Source organism: Lolium rigidum, chromosome 7 (genome assembly GCF_022539505.1).
Source record: "Lolium rigidum isolate FL_2022 chromosome 7, APGP_CSIRO_Lrig_0.1, whole genome shotgun sequence".
NCBI classification, from domain to species: domain Eukaryota; kingdom Viridiplantae; phylum Streptophyta; class Magnoliopsida; order Poales; family Poaceae; genus Lolium; species Lolium rigidum.
The window spans coordinates 355,269,609-355,294,292 of NC_061514.1; the positions used below are offsets into that span (position 1 = coordinate 355,269,609).

At 46.2% G+C, this 24,684-nt stretch overlaps 1 protein-coding gene across 1 annotated transcript; it reads right to left on the minus strand.

Moving 5' to 3' along the window:
- Positions 1 to 2,439: 2,439 nt before the first annotated feature.
- On the minus strand, positions 2,440 to 21,094 carry LOC124673637 (protein MAIN-LIKE 1-like; the record flags this gene model as incomplete). Its single annotated transcript, XM_047209679.1, has 3 exons — positions 2,440 to 2,558; positions 17,347 to 17,448; positions 20,419 to 21,094. Coding segments are annotated over 3 exons (897 nt in total), but the record flags the coding sequence as incomplete, so codon positions are not given.
- Between the last annotated feature and the right edge of the window lie 3,590 nt (positions 21,095 to 24,684).

Consider the following 24,684-nt stretch of genomic DNA (forward strand, 5'->3'; position numbering starts at 1 on the left):
CAAGATCTTATAAAAGATCTCAACATGACATTCCTTCCAACACTCTTAGAATCAAACTCTAACTTAATATGCTTGAGTTTAACATTTATCTTTGGTGTAATTTAATTCCTTCTAAATAAGATAAAACCATGAGTTTAAAATGCATAAATACATTATGATGGAAATCATAACTTATTAGATATGGAATATCATAGTGAGTCCATTTGTTCTGATTATATTCAAACTTCTTTGGAATAAATTCTCATGAGTATTTTAAATATATGATCATGTAAGTACAATCAAACTTAACTGTTAAAGATTGAGGAATAACATTAGCCTTGATTTTTTGACCAATATTATAATATAAATCCAAGTAAATAAATATGTTAGCTCATCATATTAATAAAACCATGCGAGATGTCTTTGAAAGCAACAAATGCCTTGGCTATCGATATAGATCTTTTAAGAGATGTGATCATGCCCATGGGGTGAAATATCTACATGACTTGCATCCCAGTTTCCACCTCCTTGTAAAGTTACTATGGATAGAGCAGCAACAAGCACATATCATCAAGCCATGAGTCACTACATGTATCCATATTTGACATATTTATAAGACCACACTCTTTCATCCAGTACAGTCATCTTGTAATGTGCAAGAAATAACCATGAAGGCCCTCCATACCTAAGCTGGATCAGATGAAAGCTAGGAGGTGAGCATACCACCAAGATGCGAGTTATGAATTCAGAGGAACAAACTACATAGATATAAAGTAAATTCTAAACAAACCATGAATTTAGGATCATATCGTATCTCTTGAGTAGGACCTTAAGTTTATTAAAAGACATTGAAAGTGAGAGATTATAGATGCACAACCATATCAGCTATCTTAGAATAATGATAGTATTAAATCTTACTTCATTCAAACCATTTAATCACAGGTGAGAGCCATCGTGCTATTAGTAGAGCACAAACCATAGATATCATTTGAATTTCAATCCAGTACACTTTGGATCCTTAAATGAACCTGCCTTTATCTTTTTATTTTTGCCCATACTTCAATTTAAGTGAGCTTATGCACGATCTGAGATTCTTTCCATGGGATTCCTCCATAAGATATTCATAAACCTAACTTGTTGCATCACTGGATGCAAAGTATAGCCAAGCAAGTTATATAATTAAGGCAGTGAAATATTTAAGTGATTAAAGATGAACAATATCCAATATTCATTTTGCCTTTAGTACTTACAGTTATGGACCAAATAAAATGTATATTATAGCTTGGACCATCGTTTTAGAGAGTTAATTTAAATAGCAAATATCGTTATAGGATCTACCCTAAGTAAATCCAAGCTAAAATTTACTGACATGATTATTAAAGATGAGTTCTCAGCACCTTTAAAGCATAGAAACAGTTTCTCCCATAAAATCTATGAACCCAAATCCATTCTCAATATCATCTATTTTAGAAGCTTTGTGCAATTGTAAATATGTAGGAACAATCAATAATAATAAGTAACAAAAACCTAATAATATGTTTTTATACAACTGATTGTGAATTTAAATCAATTAAATAGATGCAGTTCCTAAGTTAAAGGAAATTCAAATAAATACCTAAATCAATTTTATTTATTTAAAGTCTCACAGATCACAATTAAATCCGACCAAACTAGTTGTTTAAAATAATAAAGCCGTTAAATTAAAGTATGATTATCAAATTATCTTGATACTCAAATGTTTTACAGAACGCAAAACAAAAGCGAGAATTCAAAATTTGAATTCAAACATAAATAGAAAACAAAAATATAAAATAAATAGATTTGAAAAAGGAAAGAGAGAAACTTACGATTTTGTATGGCGATATAAACATTGTGATCAGTAATGCCATATTCGACCGTCTGGTCGCGCTTCAAGAATCGTCTCAGTGGAAAGTAACTAAGTAAAACCGTCTCGGCATTCAGCCAGCGCGTGAGCGATAGACCGGCTAATCCGGTAATCAGCCTGCCGGATACCGCGAAGCTTCGGGAGCCACTCCTATACATCTGGCGTAGAGCGTATCTGACAAAGATCTTGCGCCCTTCATGAACTCTCCAGGCCACACTTCCACCTCAGCCGTCATCAGCATCCGTGCCAGGTCTAATGAGCCCTACCTCGGCCTATAAATAGGAGAAGCCTTGTAGGCACCTTGATCTCATCCAGCCATCCATTTCCTCGGCATCTCTCTGGCCCTACGATTTCTTTCTCTGACACCCTTCACAGGCGTGAGCCTAATGACGATTAGAGGCGCCGGAGCTTGCCTTGAGGTCTAGGAGGGGCGCTGTCGCCAAATAGAGGCATAGGAGGAAGAATCATCTTTGGATCTTCCTCAAGCCAAATTTCCTTGATCCTTCACGAAATTTTTCGTGTGGCGAATTCCTCACCGTCTCAATCAGCCATCTTGGTAGGCCACACCCTTGAGCTTAGGGGTAAAGTTTAGCATCTCCAGGAGCCACTGCTTCTTTGCCGTAATCCCTGTAGCCTATTTTGCATATGGCGGGCTCGCTTGCAGCCACCTCTCTGGCGGAGCTAGTTAGTGTCCCTGATAAGCCACCACCACCATTGATTAAATCGTGTTGTTCTGCTTTCAGAAACACTAGCCAGTGCATCCGGGAGCGTAATCAGCCAGCGCCAATCTGCAGCTGCCGTGTTCGCACGCGAGGTGGTCAAGGTCTAGTGGCCCGGTCCTTGCACTCTTGGCAGCAGTGTGAAATAGTCAAGCCCACGATTCAGTGCTACAGAGACTCAGTTAGATAATTTTACATTTTGATTTTCCACCATTTAATTTTAAAAACCCGGTAAATAGATTGAAACTTTTGCAGATCTATAAAATTCATTTCAACTATGGAAAATGAATAAGATATCAAAATGCTCACAAAAATAAACTCTATTCAAATAAAGTATAAAAAATAAAATGTGTATCAAATAAAAATTACTTATATTGTTCCTTTGTTAGTATATTTTCTAATTGTTTTAAAAACAAATTGAATTCAATAATCATCAAGTTTGAAATTAAATTTAACTATTTAAATAACTAAAGTAAAATATTAAGATAAACTTTCTTTATCATATTGCATTAACTTAATTATTGGTAGTAATTCATAAACCTAATTTGAAAAAGTTTAATTTTCTATTTTCTGCAAATAATAATAAATATAGAAAATATTAAAAATAGTAATGAATTTGGTAGCTTAAATATTGTAGACTCAAACATTTTTAATTAACAAATTTATTATTTATAAACCTAATAACATGACAAACCTAATTTTTAATTAAACCTAATTAAGAGTTAATCTAATTATGCCTTTTAAAATTAACAATGTCAAATATTATTAATTTTTATTTCCAAAAGTAATTAGTAACCACCTATATTATTATTAATTATGTTTTAAGGTTGTACCATAATTTGAAACCTAGTTTTAAATATAAGACCTTGATTGCATTATTGTAATGATTCATCCTTAATAGATTGCAGAGTCAAACCTAGAGTTTATTGCACTGATTATAAAGCTCCACCTATGCCTATGAGACACCTAGTTAGAAACAAATGCATGCATGATCTTTGATCTATTAACTTAAAACAAAATCATTTCACATGGGTTATCATTTTCATGTCTTTATTTTGATTAACACCTATATGAATCTAATTAAATTACCTAGGTATAAACCTAAACATTTAATATATTGCACTTTCATTGATCGTCATACGGACCATTTAAATCCAACCTCAACCATCATATCTAAATGGGAACCATATTGATGACCCTAAATACCAATCTTGTGTAGTTCTGCATCCATACTCCTATTCCTTCATTCTTGAGAATCTTATTCCTAGCAAACATAGTGATTGCTTAGTGAATCAATAGGAAGATATAGTAAACTGTCATAGCACCACCTTCTGACCATCATCCTTTAATATGATGCTTATGAGAACCATAGTAATGAACCTGCAATACTTGCTACATATAACCCATTCTATAAGAACCCAACTAATCCTATTGGAAGATAAAAGTCAATAATCAGCCCTGAGAAGCCATAAGCTCCTGTTGTAGTAGTTCATGATATTCTTATTTTGCTTTATTCTTCAAAGTTATTCTTTTGAAGTAGATATCAAGCTAAACCATAGAAATACCGTTCTTATTTGAGATGCCTATCTCTTAATCAATATATTCTTAAGATGTTCATCTTTTGAAGTATAATATAAATGTCATCAACCATGTCTGTAGAACTTAAAATTGACAAATTTACTTTGTACATATTCTTTCAACTTCTAGTCATATATGTACTTGTTATGATACTATATCATTTATTATGATGCATTATATCATGACATACTATAATATATCAAACCTAATAAGAACCTTGTTTGAGAACCATCCTAAAAAGTACAGCACATCTAAGAAATGTTTACAATTAAATCTAGGCTTAAATCTGTCAAGGGTCAGGTTTAAACTCTGGGACGATTGCATCTCATACTATACATTACCATCTCTGCGGTTCACACAAGCATTATCTTTGGACAATAGTAGTATTCCAATTTTGGAATTCTCCGTATAGAAGCTTTGCATGTATAATCTGCAGTCAAGAAAGGCAAGTTCATCGCTTGCTCATGTCATTTGATTATTTTATCCAAATTATATGCAAAAATACTATACTTATCACTCTTGCATGGAAAATCAAATATTATTTTTTACTAGTATAAGACTAACTATATGATGACAATAGTCATAGTATATGATGATTGGTAGGGGATTTCATTACAGGTATATCTGGACTTAAAATCTACTAATGATCCCGATTCTAAATGTTGAAGTACATATGGGTTATTACAAAAGATCTATAATGCTAAACTCTAGGGGAGAAGCATTTGTATCTTTTTTCCCTCTACCGCCCATGGTTTGAGCTGGCTGAGTGCGGAGAGCAACTGCATAAATAGTTGGATAGCCTTTAAAATCCCATCAGACGTTGATGAAGGATCCGTCTATTGCAAAATAGATGAAATAACATAAGTATTGTGTCCCAATATGAAATATATCCATGAATAACAGCAAATTATGATATAAAATAGTGATGCAAATTGGACGTATCAAGGTGCCAGCCAAGTTTATCGTTCAACATCAACATGGTAGGACCTGGGCACCACTCTGGTAAGGACGGAGACGAGGGCAGCTGCTCTCATAGCAAGGACACAGAGGAAGCCGTTCCACGCGATCGGCTCCGTCACGATGGCAAGCGCTACATCACGAGAGGGAGAAGTGAGGAACGTGAGATATCGGCGACCTCTCTGCGATCACCTCCTCAACAAGTATGTGAGTCAATATGACCAACGCCGACGGTATAACGGCGAGGATGAAAGGGATCGTCTGGCTAGGGATGCCGGAGACATCGTCGGCATGATCGCGACGAGGAGAGATATGAGCGCCACGCCAAGGAAAAGTCGAGAGAGCAAGACGACGTGGATAGGCACTCGGGACCGTCCCTTCTTCGGACTACTGCTGGGATTCGGGAATGAGCCGATTGCCTACAATCGGCAGCGCCGAGAATGTAGACGGAAGAAGAAGGATGCGACTAACGTGTCCGTGTTCAAACGTCTAGGGCCTCTCCCGCCTCGGAACAAGCACGGCCGAGTCCTCTCGGGTGGAAGATCTCGAGGAATTAGAAGACGATGATGAAGAAGAAGATAAGTACCACCGGCCAAGGTGGTGCCACGATGGACTCGGCCGTTCCCAAAAGCGTAGGGTTCGGCGACTACGTGGTTTGGAGGAAGCCGAAAGGTTATACCTGCACACGTTAAGGAAGGCGCGGCCTGATCTGGCCGCGAAAATTCAGCGAACCCTGGACGAAGAAGGTCGGCCACAAAGGAAAAAGTGGCGCCCCGGACAAAGAAAGCCGATGATGAGACATCGGCTGGCACAAACATGGTGTTCATCCTTCCAACGGAGTTTAGTGCTCCGAGGATTAGACGAAGCACCTGTGGCACAACTTGATCTGCGGCCCACGGCCGGTTATCTTTGAGAAGCCACGAGAAAGAAGCTACGGACATGCGAAGGCCACTGTACTTGCGAGGCTATATCAATGGGCAGCTCTGTCAACAAGATGCTGGTGGACACGGAGCGGCGATCAACATTATGCCATACTCCATGCTACGTCGGTTGGGACGCTCTAGCTCGGATCCGATCAAGACCAACGTGACGCTGAGCGATTTCAACGGCCAAGCATCGACGCACAAGGTGTTCCGAACGTGGATCCGACCGTAGGAAGGAAAACCATCCCTACGACGTTCTTTATTGTCGACTAGCAAGAGCACCTATGCTTTGTCTCGCTAGGGAGAGATTGGATCCACGCCAACTGTTGCATTCCATCCACGATGCACCAATGCTTAATACAGTGGGATGGAGATGAAGTAGAGGTCATCCACGCAGATGATTCAGCCGAGATTTCAACGGCTGGCATGAACGTGTGGGAGACAACAGGCCAAGAGCCACTCTCAGGCATCAATTTGGACGACTGCGAGCGCATCGACGTGACGAAGGACGGGGTAAGGCTGGTCTTATCCACCGGCCGACCGTGTAACAAGAGCAACATCTATGGACAAACGTGGCGATGCCGATCCGTGTGATCGGCCCCAAGGATCTATGGAGGAACATCGCAAAGCCTTCATTGAGCGATTCAATCAACGTGGAGGCCGATTCCAGCAATCGGCCAAAATTATCTTCACCATACGTTCCGCCTATGTTCAACGTCGATCTAATGGGCAACGGTTTTACGTCGGCTGATGAGCTGGAAGAAGTCAACATTGGTCCTAACGGAGCCGACGTTCAAGTACAGTGCCTTGGCTAACTATAGAGCCGATATCCGCAGTTACACGGCGAGAATCGGCTCGGGGGGCACCTAATCGGATGAACATGTGCGATACATGTGCGGTGAAAGTATTGGGGGCCGATAGAAAAATCGGCCGATAAAAAAAATTTTTCACGAGGTACAGCCGATGCACAGACATCGACTTTAGAACTAAGGAACAAAGCCGATGCACAGCCATCGACTCTAGTACAAATTACACAAGATCTACCCGCTGCGTGTTCAAGACGTGGTTGGCCTTCTGCTTCCTGGAGGGAGTGAACAATGAGAGCTTCCTCAGCGGCAATGAGCCGATTTTGGTGCCAGAACCTTCTCTTCGAGGACTTCCAACCCTTTGCCGATTAAGCCGTTGATGTTTCGTCTACAATATCGGTTTTCAACGGAAGAAAAGATGATCGATGGTGGCAAGTTTGGCTGGCTCTGCATGGTGGCTGTCTCAGAATTGCTCGAGTTCGGAACCCTTTGTACGATCCGTGCGTCCTCACCGCTATTCTCGCCTTGAGCGAGGCTCGGGGGCGGCTGATTTGGTAGGCACTCTGTTTTTGGAAGCCGATTGGAGTGTCGTCGGCTGACCCTGCATCATAAACTTCTTCGAAAGTGGTGAGTTGTTGCAGAAGGAGGTCACCAGAGCTGCTCGAAGGAGCATGAAAGGGAAGCCATCGTCATCTACAGGGTCAGGGTCGTTTCTGTTGCTACAAAAAGATAGAGCAAGGCGCTATGTTCGGACAGCCAGGAGCGGTTAAGGATCACCTTCAGGCCAGAGACCATAGCATGGGCATTGGACGATGTTACCCTTGGGTCTGTTTCAGTTGCGAACCTGTGCGATTGACATCTGAGGTTCATATGGCCGTGGGTTGGATCTATTCAAGCGGCGATTTGGGGATCTGAGTTTTGCTCTCTCGGAAAAGTCACAGATTACCATTTGGATAGACAATAGAGTTGGCTTTGCTCGCGTTTCATGGCAAGGTCCGATGTGCTGCCATCGGCTCTTGATTTGCTGACTTATTTTAGCAATCGGCAAAAATTGGTAAAAGGACAAAATCAGCTGAGAAATTTCTTCTTCATTAATAAGGGGGTTTTTTACAATGAAGAGCCGATTGCTCAAGAAAGGAAGAACAAAAGAAGAGCCGATTGCTCAGGAACTACTAGTCCTACATTACTAATCCTCGGCGGCCTCGTCGTCGGCATCGTAGGCTGCCGTCGGCGCTGCTTCCGGAGAGGTCCTCGTCGCTGCTGCCCCGGCCCTCGGCCGGAGCCTCGTCTTCCTCGTCATCATCATCGTCCTCGCTGTCCGCCCAAGCGCGGAAGCGCTTCGCCGGCGGATACCCGGCGGAGGAGGAGGAATCATCCTCCTCCTCTTCTTCTTCTTCCTCTACTTCTTCTTCTTCCTCCTCCTCGTCGGAGGAGGTGGGGTTCGCCCGGGAGTGGAGGTCGTCTTCGCTCTCGCTCTTCGGCTCCCCTTCGATGAGGAACTCGAGGTCGTCCTCCCCATCGGTCGAGAGGTAAGTCACCATCTGACCCGACGAGTGCTTCGGGTGGGCCATCTGGCACGTGGTCGAAGTTCCACTCCTGCTCGCTCGAGAAGGAGGATTGGAAAGAGAGGCCTGAGGAGATGGAGGAAGAGGAAGACATTGCTACAGGGAAAGAGGGTTTTTTAGGTGCCGATAACCGGAACAGAGCAAGAGGATAAAGTGGCGAACCGTTCGGCACAGTTAAATAAAAGGGGTATAGTGGAGATATAATGCCATTGCGGTTTCCGAGGGGGTGATGTTAAAGCTATCAAATCTTGCCAAGGAGTTGAGGAGGCAAGGCATCATGATGAAGGATACTGCGACGATTCTGCTCTGCCACGACATGACCCGACGAAGAAAAAGCGGAGTGATTTTGGAATTGTCATTTCCAAAACCAGGGGGCATGTGTTATCACCAGAATTTGACCGGATCAGAGGTGGGCCGCGATTACAGATGGGCTTGAAGAATATACATAGAAGAAATACATGAATCGGCCTTGTATACAAAGTTTGGGCTAGTTTGCCCGTGTATACGTAACATAGTAGGATACGTGTCGGTTAGATAGAGTTTGGCTCGTGCACGGTTGGGATTATTCCCACGTTAGAAAGTCTACGGACTATAAATATGTATCTAGGGTTTATGAAATAAACAACAATCACGTTCACCACAAACCAATCTAGGCGCATCGCCAACTCCCTTGTCTCGAGGGTTTCTTCCGGGTAAGCATCATGCTGCCTAGATCGCATCTTGCGATCTAGGCGGTACACGTTTATTCGCTGTTCATGCGTTGCTCGTGCTGAAGCCTTGTTGATGGCGAGCAACGTAGTTATCATAGATGTTTTAGGGTTAGCATTGTTCATCGTATCATATGCTGTCGTCGTGCAACCCTTAGACGTCTAGCCGCCCTTACACCTATCTTGGGTGTAAGGGCGGCACCCCGTGATCATTATTTAGTAGATCCGATCCGTTATGATTGCTCCTTGTTCTTCAAGGATTAGTTTAATATCTGCATAGTTAGGCCTTACAAACGGGTTGAAGGATCCGGTGGCGCGTAGGGTGTAGTTTGCTAGCCCTAGACGGGATGTTCCGGGGATCAACTTCGTGTTGGTTTTTAGGCCTTGTCTAGGGTCGGTTTACGATCACCGTGCGTGGCCGCCGAGCTCAATCACGAGTAGGATGTTCCGATTATGTGGTGAAAACCCTAAATCGTAGTAGGTCGTTTTAGCTTTATTTTGATCAAGCGAGGACCACCATCCGATCGTACACCTCGTACGGATCATGGGTGGATCGGCTCCTTGAGCCGATTCACGGAGACAACTCGAGAGCCGATCGAGGCTCGTATTTAATGTTTACGTGTATGCCATGCAGGAAACTAAGCGAGGCACATCCAACACCTTCCTGGCCAGGTATAGGTCAGGTGGCACGCCCTTGCACCAGCATCGGACGTGCGTGCCGGAGTCTTTGCGGGCCGTCGCTCGGAGGGACCAGGGCCAGCCGCAGCCCTGGGAGCCTCCCGGCTCTACTGTGTTGCCCGTCGCTGCTCGCCGGTGGGTTTCTGACCGTAACAGGATGAAGAAGCCGGAGAAGGCGATGCCCCTCCGGAAGAAGGTGATGCTCCTCCGGAAGCTCCTGATGCCGGCCTGCAACCCCTTGCTATCTGAATATCTCTTGTTATGTGTTTGCCACACCTGCTGCTTTAAGACAATCTGTTAAATTCTACCTCGGAATGCCGGGGTGTTTGATGTAAGATAATACTTGCAAGTTCTTTTGGTTGTGCTACACTGATTATGTCGGTATCTTGTATACCGGTAACTTATTAAGTTCGTATGCTACTTTAGCACTTTGCTCATTGTTTGCTTTTATCTTGCACTGTGAAGATTCCGGAACTGTTTCCGCATCCAATCTGATGCACACTTGGTTCTTTTGCTTTGGCTCTGCCTACCTCTCTGGGTGTTTTGGCGTATGAGTCACAAAGTTCTTTTGCCAAGCAAGCACTTTCTTGAACTTAGAAATAATTCGAAATTTTTCACAAAAAACCGGTATAACCGGGGTTAATTAAACTTTTTCCGGATTGTTTGCTCCCACTCCCTCTTTTCGCGTTTCACGTGCTTAGTTCCTACCGGTTTATCTTGCTTGCCATGAAGCCGGGTTGCGGACAGCAGCAAAGTCGAAGACTCCGGTAGGTTTAGCACGTTACTAAACCGAAAATAAAAAATGTTCAACAAGCAACCGGTAAACTGAAAAAATAAACACATTGCATGCAATTTCGGTAGAGGTAGTCCCCGAGATTCATTCGAGGTTCCGACATCTTTTATTTATAGCATATAAGGTACAAAAAGGAACTCCTTACATCACATTTTCATGAATAGAAAGGACGCAGTAAGGCTATGTTCCATGGACGCTTAGTTTCCTCTCCTGACCTGTCCGCCTTTCCATTCTTTGATTCCTGTGCATCGATCAAGTAGTAGGCATCATTGTGTAGAGCCTTGCTCACAATGAAAGGTCCTTCCCATGGAGGTGAGAGTTTGTGGCGCCCCTCAGTGCACTGCACTAGGCGTAGCACCAGGTCCCCTTCCCGGAACACTCTCGGTTTAACCTTCCGGCTATGATAGCGTCTGAGGTTCTGCTGGTATATGGTTGTTCTTGCCAAAGCCAGCTCCCTTGCTTCTTCTAGGCAAGTCCACATCATTTTCTCGGGCCTCTTTTACCTCTTCATCGGTATAGAGTTGAACCCTTGGTGAATCATGTATGATATCGGTTGGTATCACGGCTTCCGCCCCATAAACCATGAAGAATGGAGTGTATCCGGTAGACCGGTTCGGAGTCGTTCTTATGCTCCACAGTACTGATGGTAGCTCATCGAGCCAACATCCCGGTGTCTTTTCAAGCGGTTCAATGAGCCTTGGTTTGATACCGGAAAGCACCAAAGCATTGGTTCTTTCCACTTGGCCATTGCCTTGCGGGTGTGCGACTGAGCACAAATCCAGCTGGATGTTGTTATCCTCACAGAATGTTTTGAACTCTCCTTGAGCAAAGTTTGTTCCATTGTCAGTGATAATGCTACGCGGGTAGCCATACCGCAAGATAACATCTTTCAAGAACTTCACCGCCGTATGCACATCACATTTTGCGATAGGTTTCACCTCAAGCCACTTAGTGAACTTATCCACCATCACTAGGATGTGGGTCATGCTGCTCCTTGCAGTTTTGAATGGGCCAACCATGTCAAGGCACCAAACAGCGAACGGCCAAGTTAACGGTATAGTTTTCAAGCCGGATGCTGGGGTATGGTTTTTCTTGGCGTACCTCTGGCACCCGTTGCATTTTTGCACCAAATCCTCAGCGTTTTCCAGTGCCGTGGGCCAGTAGAACCCATGCCGGAACACTTTTTCCACCAGCGCCCTTGATGAGGCATGGTGCCCACACTCTCCTTGGTGAATCTCCAGCAGCATTTCTTTTCCCTCTTCCGGTTCCACACATCTTTGGAGGACACCGGTAACACTTCTCTTGTACACCTCTCCATTGATGATGGTGTAAGCTTTGGATCTACTTTGGATTCTTTTTGACTCATTTTCGTCAACCGGCAGGGTGCCGTTGATAAGGAATTCCTTAATAGGTTCAACCCAAGTTGGTGCTTCCCGGACCAGAAATACCGGTACGTCTATCTCCATATTGTCCACCAGCATCGCCTCTTCCGGCTTAGATCCCGCAGTCCCCGAGTTTACCGGAGCAGTCCCCGAGTTTCCCTCGTCAATGTCCATCGGCACAACGTGTGACTCCGGTATGAAAATTGACCCCGATTCCGGACTTGGTTTGATCGATGGCATCCTTAAGTGAGCCAAAGCCACTCCGGGAGGAATTTCTTGCCTGGAGGATCCTAGCTTAGAGAGCGTATCCGCGGCTTCATTTTCCGCCCGCGGCACATGGTGAAACTCTCATCCTTCAAAGAAGCCGGCAATCTTTTGCACGTGAAATTGGTATGAGGCCATGTTGGCATCTTTTGCGTCCCAATCTCCGGAACACTGCTGCACCAAAAGATCTGAATCACCATAGAAAATGATCCGGTGTGCACCGATTTCCTTTGCGACCTTGAGCCCATGGATCAGAGCCTCGTACTCAGCGACATTGTTTGACGCCCTGAAATGCACTTGCAGAACATACCGGAGATGATCTCCCTTTGGTGAAGTAAGAACCACACCGGCACCTAGACCCTCTTTGAGCTTGGATCCGTCAAAGTGCATCTTCCAGTACTCTATCTTTTGTTCCAGCGGTTTGTATTGCATTTCCGCCCAATCAACCAAGAAATCAGCCAAAGCTTGTGATTTTATGGCATCTCTTCTCTCGTACACCGGTACGTATGGTGATATCTGAATTGCCCATTTGGCAATCCTGCCGCTAGCATCCTTGTTGCACATGATATCTGAAATGGGTGCCTCACTCACCACCTTCATTGGGTGCTCTTCAAAGTATTGCTTGAGCTTGGTGGCGGCCATGAACACGCCATATGTCATTTTCTGGAAGTGAGGGTAGTTTTGCTTCGAGAGGGAGAGCACCTCGCTAAGGTAGTATACCGGTCTCTGCACTGTTTTTCCTTCCTCTTCTCTTTCCACCACAACTACAACACTCACGACCTGGTTTGTTGCTGCTATGTACAACAACATGGGCTCTCTTTCTAGCGGCGAAGCCAATACCGGCGCAGTTGCCAACATTGTTTTTAGCTCTTTGAATGCTGCATCTGCCTGAGGGGTCCAGACGAAGGTATCGGATTTTTTCATTAAAGCATAGAGTGGCAGGGACTTTTTCCCCAATCTGCTTATGAACCGGCTTAGCGATGCCAAGCTTCCGGTAAATTTTTGCACATCCTTGAGATCTTGCGGTATAGTCATTCTTTCGATGGCCCGGATTTTTACCGGATTAACCTCAATTCCCCGGCTTGATACGAGAAAGCCAAGCAGTTTACCGGCAGGGACAACGAAGGTGCACTTTGCCGGATTGAGTTTCATCCGGAACTTCCTCAAGTTATCAAACGTTTGCCTCAGATCATCGATCAAGGTTTCTTTTACCTTAGTTTTTATCACGACATCGTCCACATAGACTTGCACATTTTTTCCGATTTGATCGAACAAACACTTTTGCATACAGCGCTGATATGTTGCACCAGCGTTGCGCAAACCGAAAGGCATAGTGACATAGCAATAAGCCCCGTGCGGGGTAATGAACGCAGTTTTTATTTGATCTTCCTTTTTCAGGGGAATCTGGTGGAAGCCGGAATAAGCATCCAGGAAAGACAGTAGCTCACAACCAGCAGTAGAATCAATCACTTGATCGATCCTGGGTAAAGGGAAAGGATCTTTCGGGCAAGCCTTGTTCAGGTTGGTGTAGTCGATGCACATGCGCCACACCTTTGGAGCTTTGGGTTCCTCCTCTTTTTTCTTCTCGACCAGCACCGGATTGGCTAGCCACTCAGTATGCAGTACTTCTACGATGAAACCGGCAACCAGCAATTTTGTCACTTCTTCTCCAATGATTTTCCTCCTGTCTTCAGCGAACCGGCGTAAGGGTTGTCGCACCGGCTTCGCATCCTTCCGGACATTTAGAGAGTGCTCAGCCAACTCCCTCGGAACACCTACCAAGTCATGAGTAGACCAGGCAAAGATATTCCGATTCTCACGGAGCAAGTTGATGAGCGCGCTTTCCTATGCCTCATTCAGGCCGGCACCGATACGAACGGTACGCTCAGGGTAAGCCGGGTCTAGCACAATGTCTTTTGTTTCCTTGGTTGGCTTGAATGCTGGTGTGCCCAAGTTGCCACTCATTGCCGCTAAGCTCAACTGTGAGGATTGAGCCAGCGTAACCGTAGTTTGCATCCTTCTTTTTTCCTCAGCGATCACCAGTGATTCTGCCAAATTTGATCCGGCGGAAGCGGTTTCCAGTGAGACTTTGTAGTTTCCCACCACAGTTAAGGGTCCACGAGGTGCCGGCATCTTCATCTTGAGATACGCCGTATGAGTTGAGGCCATAAACGCCGCCAATGCCGGTCTCCCCAGCAGTGCATGATAAGGACTTTCCAAGTCCACCACCTCAAACAGAATGTTTTCCACCCGGCAATTATCACGTCCTCCGAATGACACATCCACCCGGACTTTTCCCATGGGCGAGCAGGATAGACCCGGAACGATTCCGTGGAAAGTGGTGTCAGTTGGTTGTAACATGTTCTCTATTATCCCCAGCGTGCGCATAGTGTGCCGGTACATAATGTTTATGCTGCTCCCATTGTCTATCAGCACTTTGCTGAACCGGACTCGAGTCGTTGGCCCATGCATGCTAGGGTCCACGACAAGAGCGTAGCCACCCGGGTTTGGCATTATCTTTGGGTGATCTTTGAACGACCAGGCAATCTCCTGATCTGACCACAGCATGTATTTTGGTACTGCCGGCATCACTGCGTTCACTTCCATGAAACGATGATGCACGCTTTGCCTGTCTGTTGGCTCAGTGACGAACACAACACAGCACAGGTCCGGATCCTGGTAAACATTCCGGCCTAAAGGTGCCGGCGGTGGCGGTTGGCCATTGCCATCTCCCACCTGATGGACTTGCTGGTGTTGCTGCCGGTTTGGCTGCGGCTGTACCGGTAGAGCGTTTGCTCCGGTAAGCGGTGGTGGCGGTGGTAGTTGTTGACGCAACATGTCTTGCGATGGTGGTAGTATCGTAGTACAGCCTTGTGCTTGCGCATCTTTTACCGCACCTTTCACCATCAAGTATTTGATCCAGGAAAATCTTTTGTCAAATGGTTTGCCGGCTTTGACGGATTCGGAGTGTGAAACCGGCATGGTTGTTCCATTGCAGACTCCATGGTATATCTTGCATGTTCCTGCCAGTTCTTTTTCTCTCCCCACGACTTCTTTTCAACGCATTGTTTTTTAGGACCCGCCCATGGCTGCGATCCGGTTTTTTGCCTCTGGCTTCCGCTGGCGCCGGAATTATCCTGCACCGCGGTCACTTGTTGCCCGTATCTTCTATCCAGAAAATCTTCCCTTCTTTTGTTGTGCCGGTTATCCCGGTACTGCTCTTGGCGCTGCTGAGGTTGGTTTGTCTGTTCCGGCTCAGCTTGTACTGCCGGTTGCATTGGGTCTCCCAACGCGTAGTTATCCGCTACACGTATCATTTCTGCCATAGTTGTTGGCATGTTTCTCTGTAGCTTTTGCCACAGCGGTGATCCTCTTCTGCACCCATTGCAAAACCAAGCAATGGCATGTGCCTCGATTACTCCTTCACAAGAGTTTCTTATGGAGTTCCACCGGGTCAGATAATCCCGATCTGTTTCATGCTGACGCTGCACACACAAGGCGAGCTGCTGAGGCCTGTTTGGCCTCCGGTAGGTGCTGCTGAAGTTGCTCACGAAAGCTTCCTCAAAATCCAGCCAGCCATTGATGCTTCCTGCCGGCAAGTTGTTAAGCCAGATTCGTGCCGGTCCTACCAGGAAAGATGGTACAATTCTCACGGCCCAGCGCCGGTTTCCTCCGCCTGTTACGGTTCCTCCGCCACCAGCAACATAAACTGCGGTCACGTAATCCGCAAGCCAGTCTTCCGGCTTAGTGGTGCCATCATACGTTTTTGTGTCACGGGGCAACGTGAAGTTGCGAACCGATGGTTCCTCTTTCATGATCCGTGGGCCAAAGCACTTTGGGCCAGGAGGACCTTCTGCCTCGATCATTTCAGATAACTATACTCTATCCAGCCTGTGCCTCGCATCCCGGTCTGGTAGGCATCTTTCTCCTAACCGTGTCCCTAAAGGGTTCCGGTAGGCTGCAATTCTTTCAGCTCCTGAATCAGCTTCATCGTAACGTTCCGGTACCGCGGCCCTTGCCTGCCGGTACCTTGGCGGAAGCATTTCCTCCTCCACATACGCTGCCCTTGGTGCACGATAATTTTGCCCGCTTTCTTCTCTATCCGCATAGTTGTTTCCGGCGTAGCCCTTTCCGGCATAATCGCGACCTGCCCCTTGGTTTTTTCTACCGGCATCGTGTCGCCCGGCTTGTTGTTTTCCAGCAAGTACCGGATCATACACAGTCATTTGCTGCGTATTCACTTCTTTTTCTTTTCTCTTGTCCGGATGGGGGGACGACGCCTGCCCATGGGACTTGCTTCCGGCATTCTTCGTAGAACGCACAGATTTTGAAGCCGCAGCTTTGTTTACCTTAGCAAGCTGCTCAGCATTTTGTTCCTGAATCATGTCAAGCAACTCCCTAACACGATCCTGTTGTTTTGCTAAAGCATCTCCGGTAAGCGATTCACACAGCTCTACTGCAGCCCTAGCAGCTTTTATGGTTTTATCCGGGCTACTGTACTTAGGTTTTTCTACGATGCTCAAAGATGCAGAGGTACTTTTTCCGGCAAGAACTTCCTTACGCAGATCATGATCTAGATTGTGAGCCCTAAGCCGGTTTTCCGGTATCCTGGCAGCCTGAGCGCTAACAGAAGCAAAGCCATGGGCAACGTTATACTCACGTAGGGTTAGGTTCAGCTCGCGCTGCGCCCGGATGATGTCCGCGCCCGCGGAGAGCAGCTTCTGTTGTTGTGCCTCCAGCTCCGCCTGAGCCACTGCCGGATTGAGGTTCTGCGCGATGGGCGTCGCCAGCACGTTCATGGCCGCTTGGAGAGGAGTCTCCGGTGGCGCTGTAGATGCACCCGCAACCTCCTGGTTACGCTCGGTCAGCGGCTTGGCCGTGCGCGTGGACTTCGTCGGTCCTGCGCCTCCCGCCGCAGCTCCCTTGCCGGCGTCAGCTGCGCCAACCACCAGCACTTCGACGCTGCCGGCGGCGTGGCCGCTGCGAAGCGCGGACCTTGGCGGGTCCGGAGCCACCAGCACCGGCGAGAGGCACTGGCGCTCGGGGACGGTGCCGTAGTAGACGCGGAAGCTCCCGAACTCAATGATGCGGCCGTTCTTGGGGAACTTACCTCCATTGGCGAAGCAGCCAGTGTTGTCATTGATGAAGTCCATGGCGAGGACGCGGTCGACGAGCGCGGTGATGACACGCTCGCCGACGATGGTGAGGAGGCCTGCCCGAATATGTACTCCAGCAAGCGCAGCTGCTGGCCCCACGGTGGGCGCCAACTGTTGTCGTGGTGAACAGACATATGCCATGGGATGGCTTAAGTTGGGGCCGAATGTGCGCTAGAGGATTCGGGTGAGGGTTTTGGTAAGGATGGGATGTATTCCGGATGGATTCCCGATGAACTTGGCCTTGGCCAGAGGTAGAAGAAGAAGAACACAAGAACAATCTTCCCACTAGATCTCTCTATTTCTTGATCATATAAGGTTACAGGTTTCTGGATACAGTGTAGAGCTCTCTTCGCGCATACCCGCGATAGGGTGTACCCCCTCTCCTTATATAGGGGAGAGGGTGGCTTACAGAGGAAGAAACCCTAGGAAACCCTAATGACATCTTTGACTAGACAAATTACTTTACAAAGCCTCTTTAGCTAGGATGACACCGGTATGTCTTTAATCAGGAGTGGTGACATCCTCCGGTACCTTTTACGTCATCATCTGCTTTGGCTCCAGAGCTTCGATTAAAGCTGAAGTGCTTCGCTCATCTTTGTCCTCTAGCTCCTTAGAGAATCTTTGACCAGTCTTGCCGACGTGCTACAGTGTAGCCTGTACCGGTAATCCGGTACCTTTGTAGCTCATTCCGGTATACCCCTCCTGGGATACCGGCATAGATTCACTTAGCCAAAAGCTTACCTTCACAGCCCGGAATAGCGTTTAAACCGGTATCTTGATAGCTCAAACCATCCGGTTTGGCATGCCTTTGGCATACCGGGGGTCATCCCCCCAACACCGATGCCACGGGCGCCACACTTCACAGTGTGGCGCCGATGCCATCGGCGCCACACAAATAGCCTCGCCAAAACGGCTAAGGACCAAGCGTCCGGAGCCCCTGGATGTTTTCGACATATAATCAACATATGTGGCGCCGACGCCACGGGCGCCACATAGTGAGGCGTGGCGCCAGCGTGAGGGGCGCCACTTGTTGACTTGTGTTAAAACCATGAAAATTCTTGCCTTAGTTAAACAGTTTTCAACACAACAATAGCAATTTTATACACATAGAACATACACATATAACACATCATAGCTCACATCGTAGCACATAGATTCAAACAACACGTAGCAACAATAGACATGGTTCAAAATGACATATAGTTCACAACACGTAGTAATAACATAGAGTTTAGAACACGTAGCAATGAAGATAGAGTTCACAACACAAATCCATCTATCCTCGACGTCCCCTCCTCACGGGCTGCTTCCGGACGGCCATCCTTTTCGTCCGCTACCGTGGCTCTTGTTGCTGCTGCTCCTACTCCTGCTGCTCCTCCTCCTCTGAAGATAACGGCTCATCGTTCCTCATCCTCCTCAAAGATGATCTCCGCGGCGGCGCCTCATCCTCCTCAATGACAACCTTCTTTCCTCGGTTGACATAATCGTCCGAAGTGTATCGGTTTGGAGCTTTGCCCCTTGGCTTCAACTGGTAAGCAGACCGTGTGACTTGCTTCTTGCCGCTACTAATGCTTTGACTCAAAATGGCGTCGTCGTTAGGAATCTTCACAAACATGAACACATGAGATTACAAAAATTGAAATTAGTAAGAACATGTTTGACAGCAACAAATTAGTCCATACCTCCGCCTCTTCAGAAGAGGATGTAGGAATTTCGCCGTCGCGGCAACCTAGCAAGTTGGCTAACCGCCGCATCTTTCGTGCAGTGTTCTGCGTCATGGAACTCATGGTTACAAAGCCAACCGAACATAATAGCGTACATTCAAAGTTGGTGATCGTACCTTAATGAAATGCCGCAACGGTCCGATAGGCTTTTCATCTCTATGGCTCTGATCCCAAACAACCTCGCACTCCTCAGCTGTTTTTTGGATCTCCGACCGCTGTGACAAACATATTATACACAATTTAAGCGAGCACATGCCAATGTAGATGATGTACTAGTTAATGAGAGAATCCATTACCACGAAGTTTAGCTCGGAAGCAATAAAAGTCGATCTCCCTTTGCGAGCATAGATGTCGTGCTGGCTTTGCGCAACCTCATCGAACTCGATGGGGTCGTTCAAGATGTCGTCATCATACGCAGGTTTCACTAACTCGATACGCGTGCTTTGATGAAACCATTGGAGATAGTTGTTGAAAGCGGCCAAGTCGTGAGGCACAATCTCCACATGGCCTGTATTCCGTATCGCTTCCAAACAGTGTTGGAACGCTGTGACGTGGCCGCTATGATGGACAGGCCAATTTGTGATCTTCCTCTGCCGCTGCCTATCAATCCTGCAAGAATCAAGAAGTTAGATTCTACCTCTTCAATCAAGAATCTTCCATCGCATGATTCCAGAAGTTTACCTATGAAGCGCGTGGTCCGTGTCTTGCCACTGAGGTGGGCACTCCTGATACAGCCCAAACTGTCTCATCACTCTGTGCGGCTGGTGGTATTCAACAAGCCACATGCATATGAGTGGGCAGCGCATACGCCAGAACCACGCCTCCTCAAGGCACTTGGGGTTGAGGTCAGCCATCCCCGCGCCAATACGGTAGTAGGTACCATATGGCTCCCAATCCACCTGCAGCATACAAATATTTCAGAATTTACAACATGCCAGTAGAATTTATGAACTCGGATTGCAAAAGAGTGATCGGTTACCTGCTCAGCGGTAAGAGTGTCCAACTCCTCAGTGTAGTGCATGTACATGATCTTTTGATCGCTCGTCATCTCGGAGACATTGTCCCAAAGGTATGCCCAAGTGGGCTCCCGATCAAGGTTGTTCCGGAGATGAGGCCATGGCCTCTCGTTGAGTATCCTGGGCCGCCCAACTGATAGGCGGTCCCAGCTCCATACGGAAAGTAGGAGCAAGCATCCACCAATACCGCCGCTCCCAGTCCTGCGACAAGCTTCATCCAACTGCGTACATAAGACATTTGGTTAGTACTTTGTCTAGCACACTACTATAGAATAATAGTACATACAACAAATCATCACCTGCCGGTAGAGGTAGGAAAGTGCCGCTGTTCCCCAACTCCACCGGTGCTCCAACACCGTAAGCGCCTTGAGCCAACACCAATGGGCCAGCTTTCCACCACTGTCAGCAAAGAGAGTCCTCGAAATCATGTACCATAAGTACACGCGGGTGTACGTCCTGAGAGTGTCCCTGTTGGCCCCTTGCGGGCATTGTCCAAAGTTAAGCCTAATCCAAAAGAAAGCTGCGCCGGCGGGAGCTCTCGCCTTTGGATCTTCTGGCGGCGGAGGAGCCATGCCAATAAGGTCCTCCATCTGTCCGCGCCACCCATCAGAAGCTGTGTTCATACACAGTGGCTCGCCCTGAATAGGAAGTCCAAGGATCATGGAAACATCCTGAAGAGTAGGGGTCATCTCGCCGGCCCTCAAGTGGAAGGTGTGCGTCTCCGGCCTCCACCGGTCGACAAGGACGGTGAGTGCCGCGGCGTTCATGTTCGGCCCCCCACGGCTTACAAGTGATATGAACGGGAGATGACCGGTAGGCTGGATGAACTCCGTGTACGTCTCGTCATACGCCATATCCACTGTCCCATGGTAACGAATCTTCAAAGGGTGAAGATCCGTTTTCCTCTCCGTCATATGAAAAGCCCGGTGATCCCTATCATACTCTTGATCTAGGAGCCACACTATCCTACTCCCTCCGTTCTTTTTTAATTGACTCGAATTTTGTACAAGTTTGTACTAAATCCGAGTCAATTAAAAAGGAACGGAGGGAGTACATGTTTACACAAATACACCATATTATGAGCCATTCCTAACAAATATGAGCAACACATACATGAGAATATATCCATATAAGCCATCACACATATACATACATATACATTCATATCTAGGGATAAAACACCATATTATGAGCCATTCCTAACAAATATGAGTTATTCCATCACAAATACTAGGCATATGTAACACATTTGAATGCACTTGCTAGGCAAATATTAGACATTTCAACACATACATACATAGGATTTCAACACATACATGTAAAATTTCATATCTAGGGTTCCAACAAATTTTTGGTTCAAACACATATACTACAATGTAGATTCCACCAACATTAATTTCCATATCTATGGTTCATATCCAAATCCACCAACATTAATTTCCATGTCTAAGGTTCATATCTAAATCTACCAAATCCACCAACACTAGTGGATGAATCGGAGGGAATCGAAGGAGAATACCTTGAGGAATGGATGAGGAAGGAGTTGGCCGGCCAGATCTGACGAATCCTTGGTGGATTTGGTGGGGGGGGGGACGGAGGTGAGACGGGCGGCGGCGGCGGTTCTTCAGAAACAGAGACAAGGGAAGAGGAGAAGAAGAAGAGGGTCGGGCTGGGGCGCGCGCGGGCGCCACACATAAGTGGATGTGTGGCGCCCTTCCGAGCGGCGCCACAGTTTCACCGTGTGGCGCCGATGGGAGCGGCGCCACACATCCTGCCACGTCGGATCGGCGCACAGCTCAGCGTCGAGGGCGCCACGTCGGCTAGGAGAATGACGCCGCCGGCACGGACGCCACACAGTGAGGTGTGGCGCCGGCGTGAGGAGCGCCACACAAAAGAGTTAGATGGATGAAATAGTTTGCCCGGAAGATCAGTCTGTACTATAGTTGCAATAAAGGGTTATTTTTGTGTAAATCGCCGAAGCGATGGCTGCAGGGTTATCATTCCACCACGTTGCAGGTAGTTTTCAGTTTGTTTTTCTGGAGTGCGTCATGTGCCTTTATTCAGTGATAATGATGGCGGCACCAAACTAGAAAGCGAGAATCGATCAAAGCAAAAGAGAAACCGGATCTTTCGAAAAGTCTCGCTGGGAACTCCGCCGAATCCAATTGTTCGAAAGTACCACTTGTAGATCATCTTGGCATCGCGGCTTATAATTATGAAAGAACTTTTGTATTTACATGTTAGTGCTTCAATATTTATACCGTTCTTTATAGTTCCCTCTATAAAAAAATATAAGATTTTGTCTTAAAAAAAGAGAGTTTGAAGATCTCGAATATTTACTTATTTATTTTAGATTTTTAATTCTGTAATTATAAAACATCTCTACCATTTATACTATTCGCTACTACAAATATATGGTGGTATTGATTGTACTCCGCGTAAACTCAATTCGGCTCCCGGGTGCGTATGCTCTCTCTACCAAAAGATTTTTTATGAGACGACTTTGTGGGCGCATAGCACGTGAAGATGTACGTGCGAATTTTTCGTTTCAATTTTTTTGAAATTCAAAATCTGTTTAATATGCATTTCAAAATAGAGGGAGCATATGCTCCCGGGTAAATTCAATTCGGCTCCCGGGTGCGTATGCTCCCTCTACCAAAAAATCATATTTCAAAATGTCGAAAAAATTTGACAAAAAATTCTACATGTACATCTACATATTATAGGTGTGTTCTTCAAGTTTCACGAAAAATCAATATTTTTTATGGTCTATGTAAAAAAGAGAAAATTTGTCTTGTGAAAAACATTATTTTTTTCACTGAAATTTGTCTTTTTACACGATAAGTTGATTTTTTATGAAACGACTTTATGTTCACCTAGGACCTGAAGATGTACCTGCGAATTTTTCGTTTCAATTTTTCTAAAATTCAAAATCTGTGTAAGATGCATTTTAAAATAGAGGGAGCATATGCACCCATGTTCCAAAACACCACTCCCCTTCCAGGTAAATTCAATTCGGCTCCCGGGTGCGTATGCTCCCTCTACCAAAAAATCATATTTTAATATGTCGAAAAAATTTGAAAAAAAAATTCTACATGTACATCTACATATTGTAGGTGTATTCGTCAAGTTTCACGAAAAATCAACATTTTTTATGGTCTATGTAAAAAAGAGAAAATTTGTCTTGTGAAAAATATTATTTTTTCACTGAATTTTTTTTTTTACACGATAAGTCGATTTTTTATGAAACGACTTTGTGTTCGCCTAGCACTTGAAGATGTACCTGCGAATTTTTTGTTTTAATTTTTCTAAAATTCGAAATCTGTGTAAGATGCATTTTAAAATAGAGGGAGCATATGCACCCATGTTTCAAAACATCACTTCCCTCATGGGTAAATTCAATTCGGCTCCTAGGTGCGTATGCTCCCTTGTAGTCCGTTTTTTTCTGAATTACTTGCTGTAAGTTTGTCTATATACGCATGAATATAGACGGGTTTTAGTGTATTAAGCAAATCTAGACAAATATATATGACATTAATTTGGGATAGAGAGAGTAAAAAAAAAACCACACGTGGCCTGCCGTGGGGTTGGATGGATGTGTACTGGGCGTGGCAGCCTCCCACCCGTTGGAGCAGTTCAATACAGCGAGGAGGGTAAATACTGTTTTTTTTAGGGATTCAACGTGTATTCATATAACAGAAAGTACAAAGATACACAGGCGTGAACCTAGCCAAACAGTCTGGAAGGACATGTGAACCAGGATAATTACAGAAAACACCGCAGGAAATAAAACATTGCAGAACAATCTCTGGGGTTCCAGCAATCTTCATCTTCACCGGTTGTCACCCTCCACCGCTGCAGGCCCCGGAGGGGACAACACACCAACAAACCTGAGACCGGCGCGACCCCGTCGCAGGAGTCCTCCTTTGCGGACCTCGAAAACTCTCCACCGCAAGCAACGGAGCCCATATCACTGTGGCTCATCGGTCGGGGATCAACCCCACGCCCCTCGAGCTCCAAATTCACCGCCTCTCGCCGACATCGTCGAGGAAGAACGCAAAATCCGCTAGCCGCCAAGCGAACACCTCGTCCTGGATCAATTGCCTTCCAGCAACCGCCGCCGATGCCGCCATGGACGGTACTCGCTGGACAACTCCTAAAAACTATCTCCCATGCCTCGCAGCAGCGCCGGAGCACGGACACCGCAGCGGGGGCGAGGCCGGTGAAGAAGAAACAAAAGTAAGATCGTTGCCGCCGCCTCGCCGGTCTTGCCCGCACACCCTAATCTCACAGGGACGACATCCCAACGAGAAAACGTGGCTGCAGGCTCCTCGACTTCGCCGGAGAGGGCCTCGTCGAGGTGGGGAAAGAGCCGCAACGACCATTATTCCACGCATCACCGCCTCCCGCACCGCAACGACGACGCCAAGAAAACCTATCCTAACCCTAAGACCAGACTAGACGCGAGGGGCTAAATAGGCCAGGAGGTTTCAGCTTTCAGGCTCTCTTCGAACATAGTACGAAAAACTTATATAACTTCCATTTAGAAATA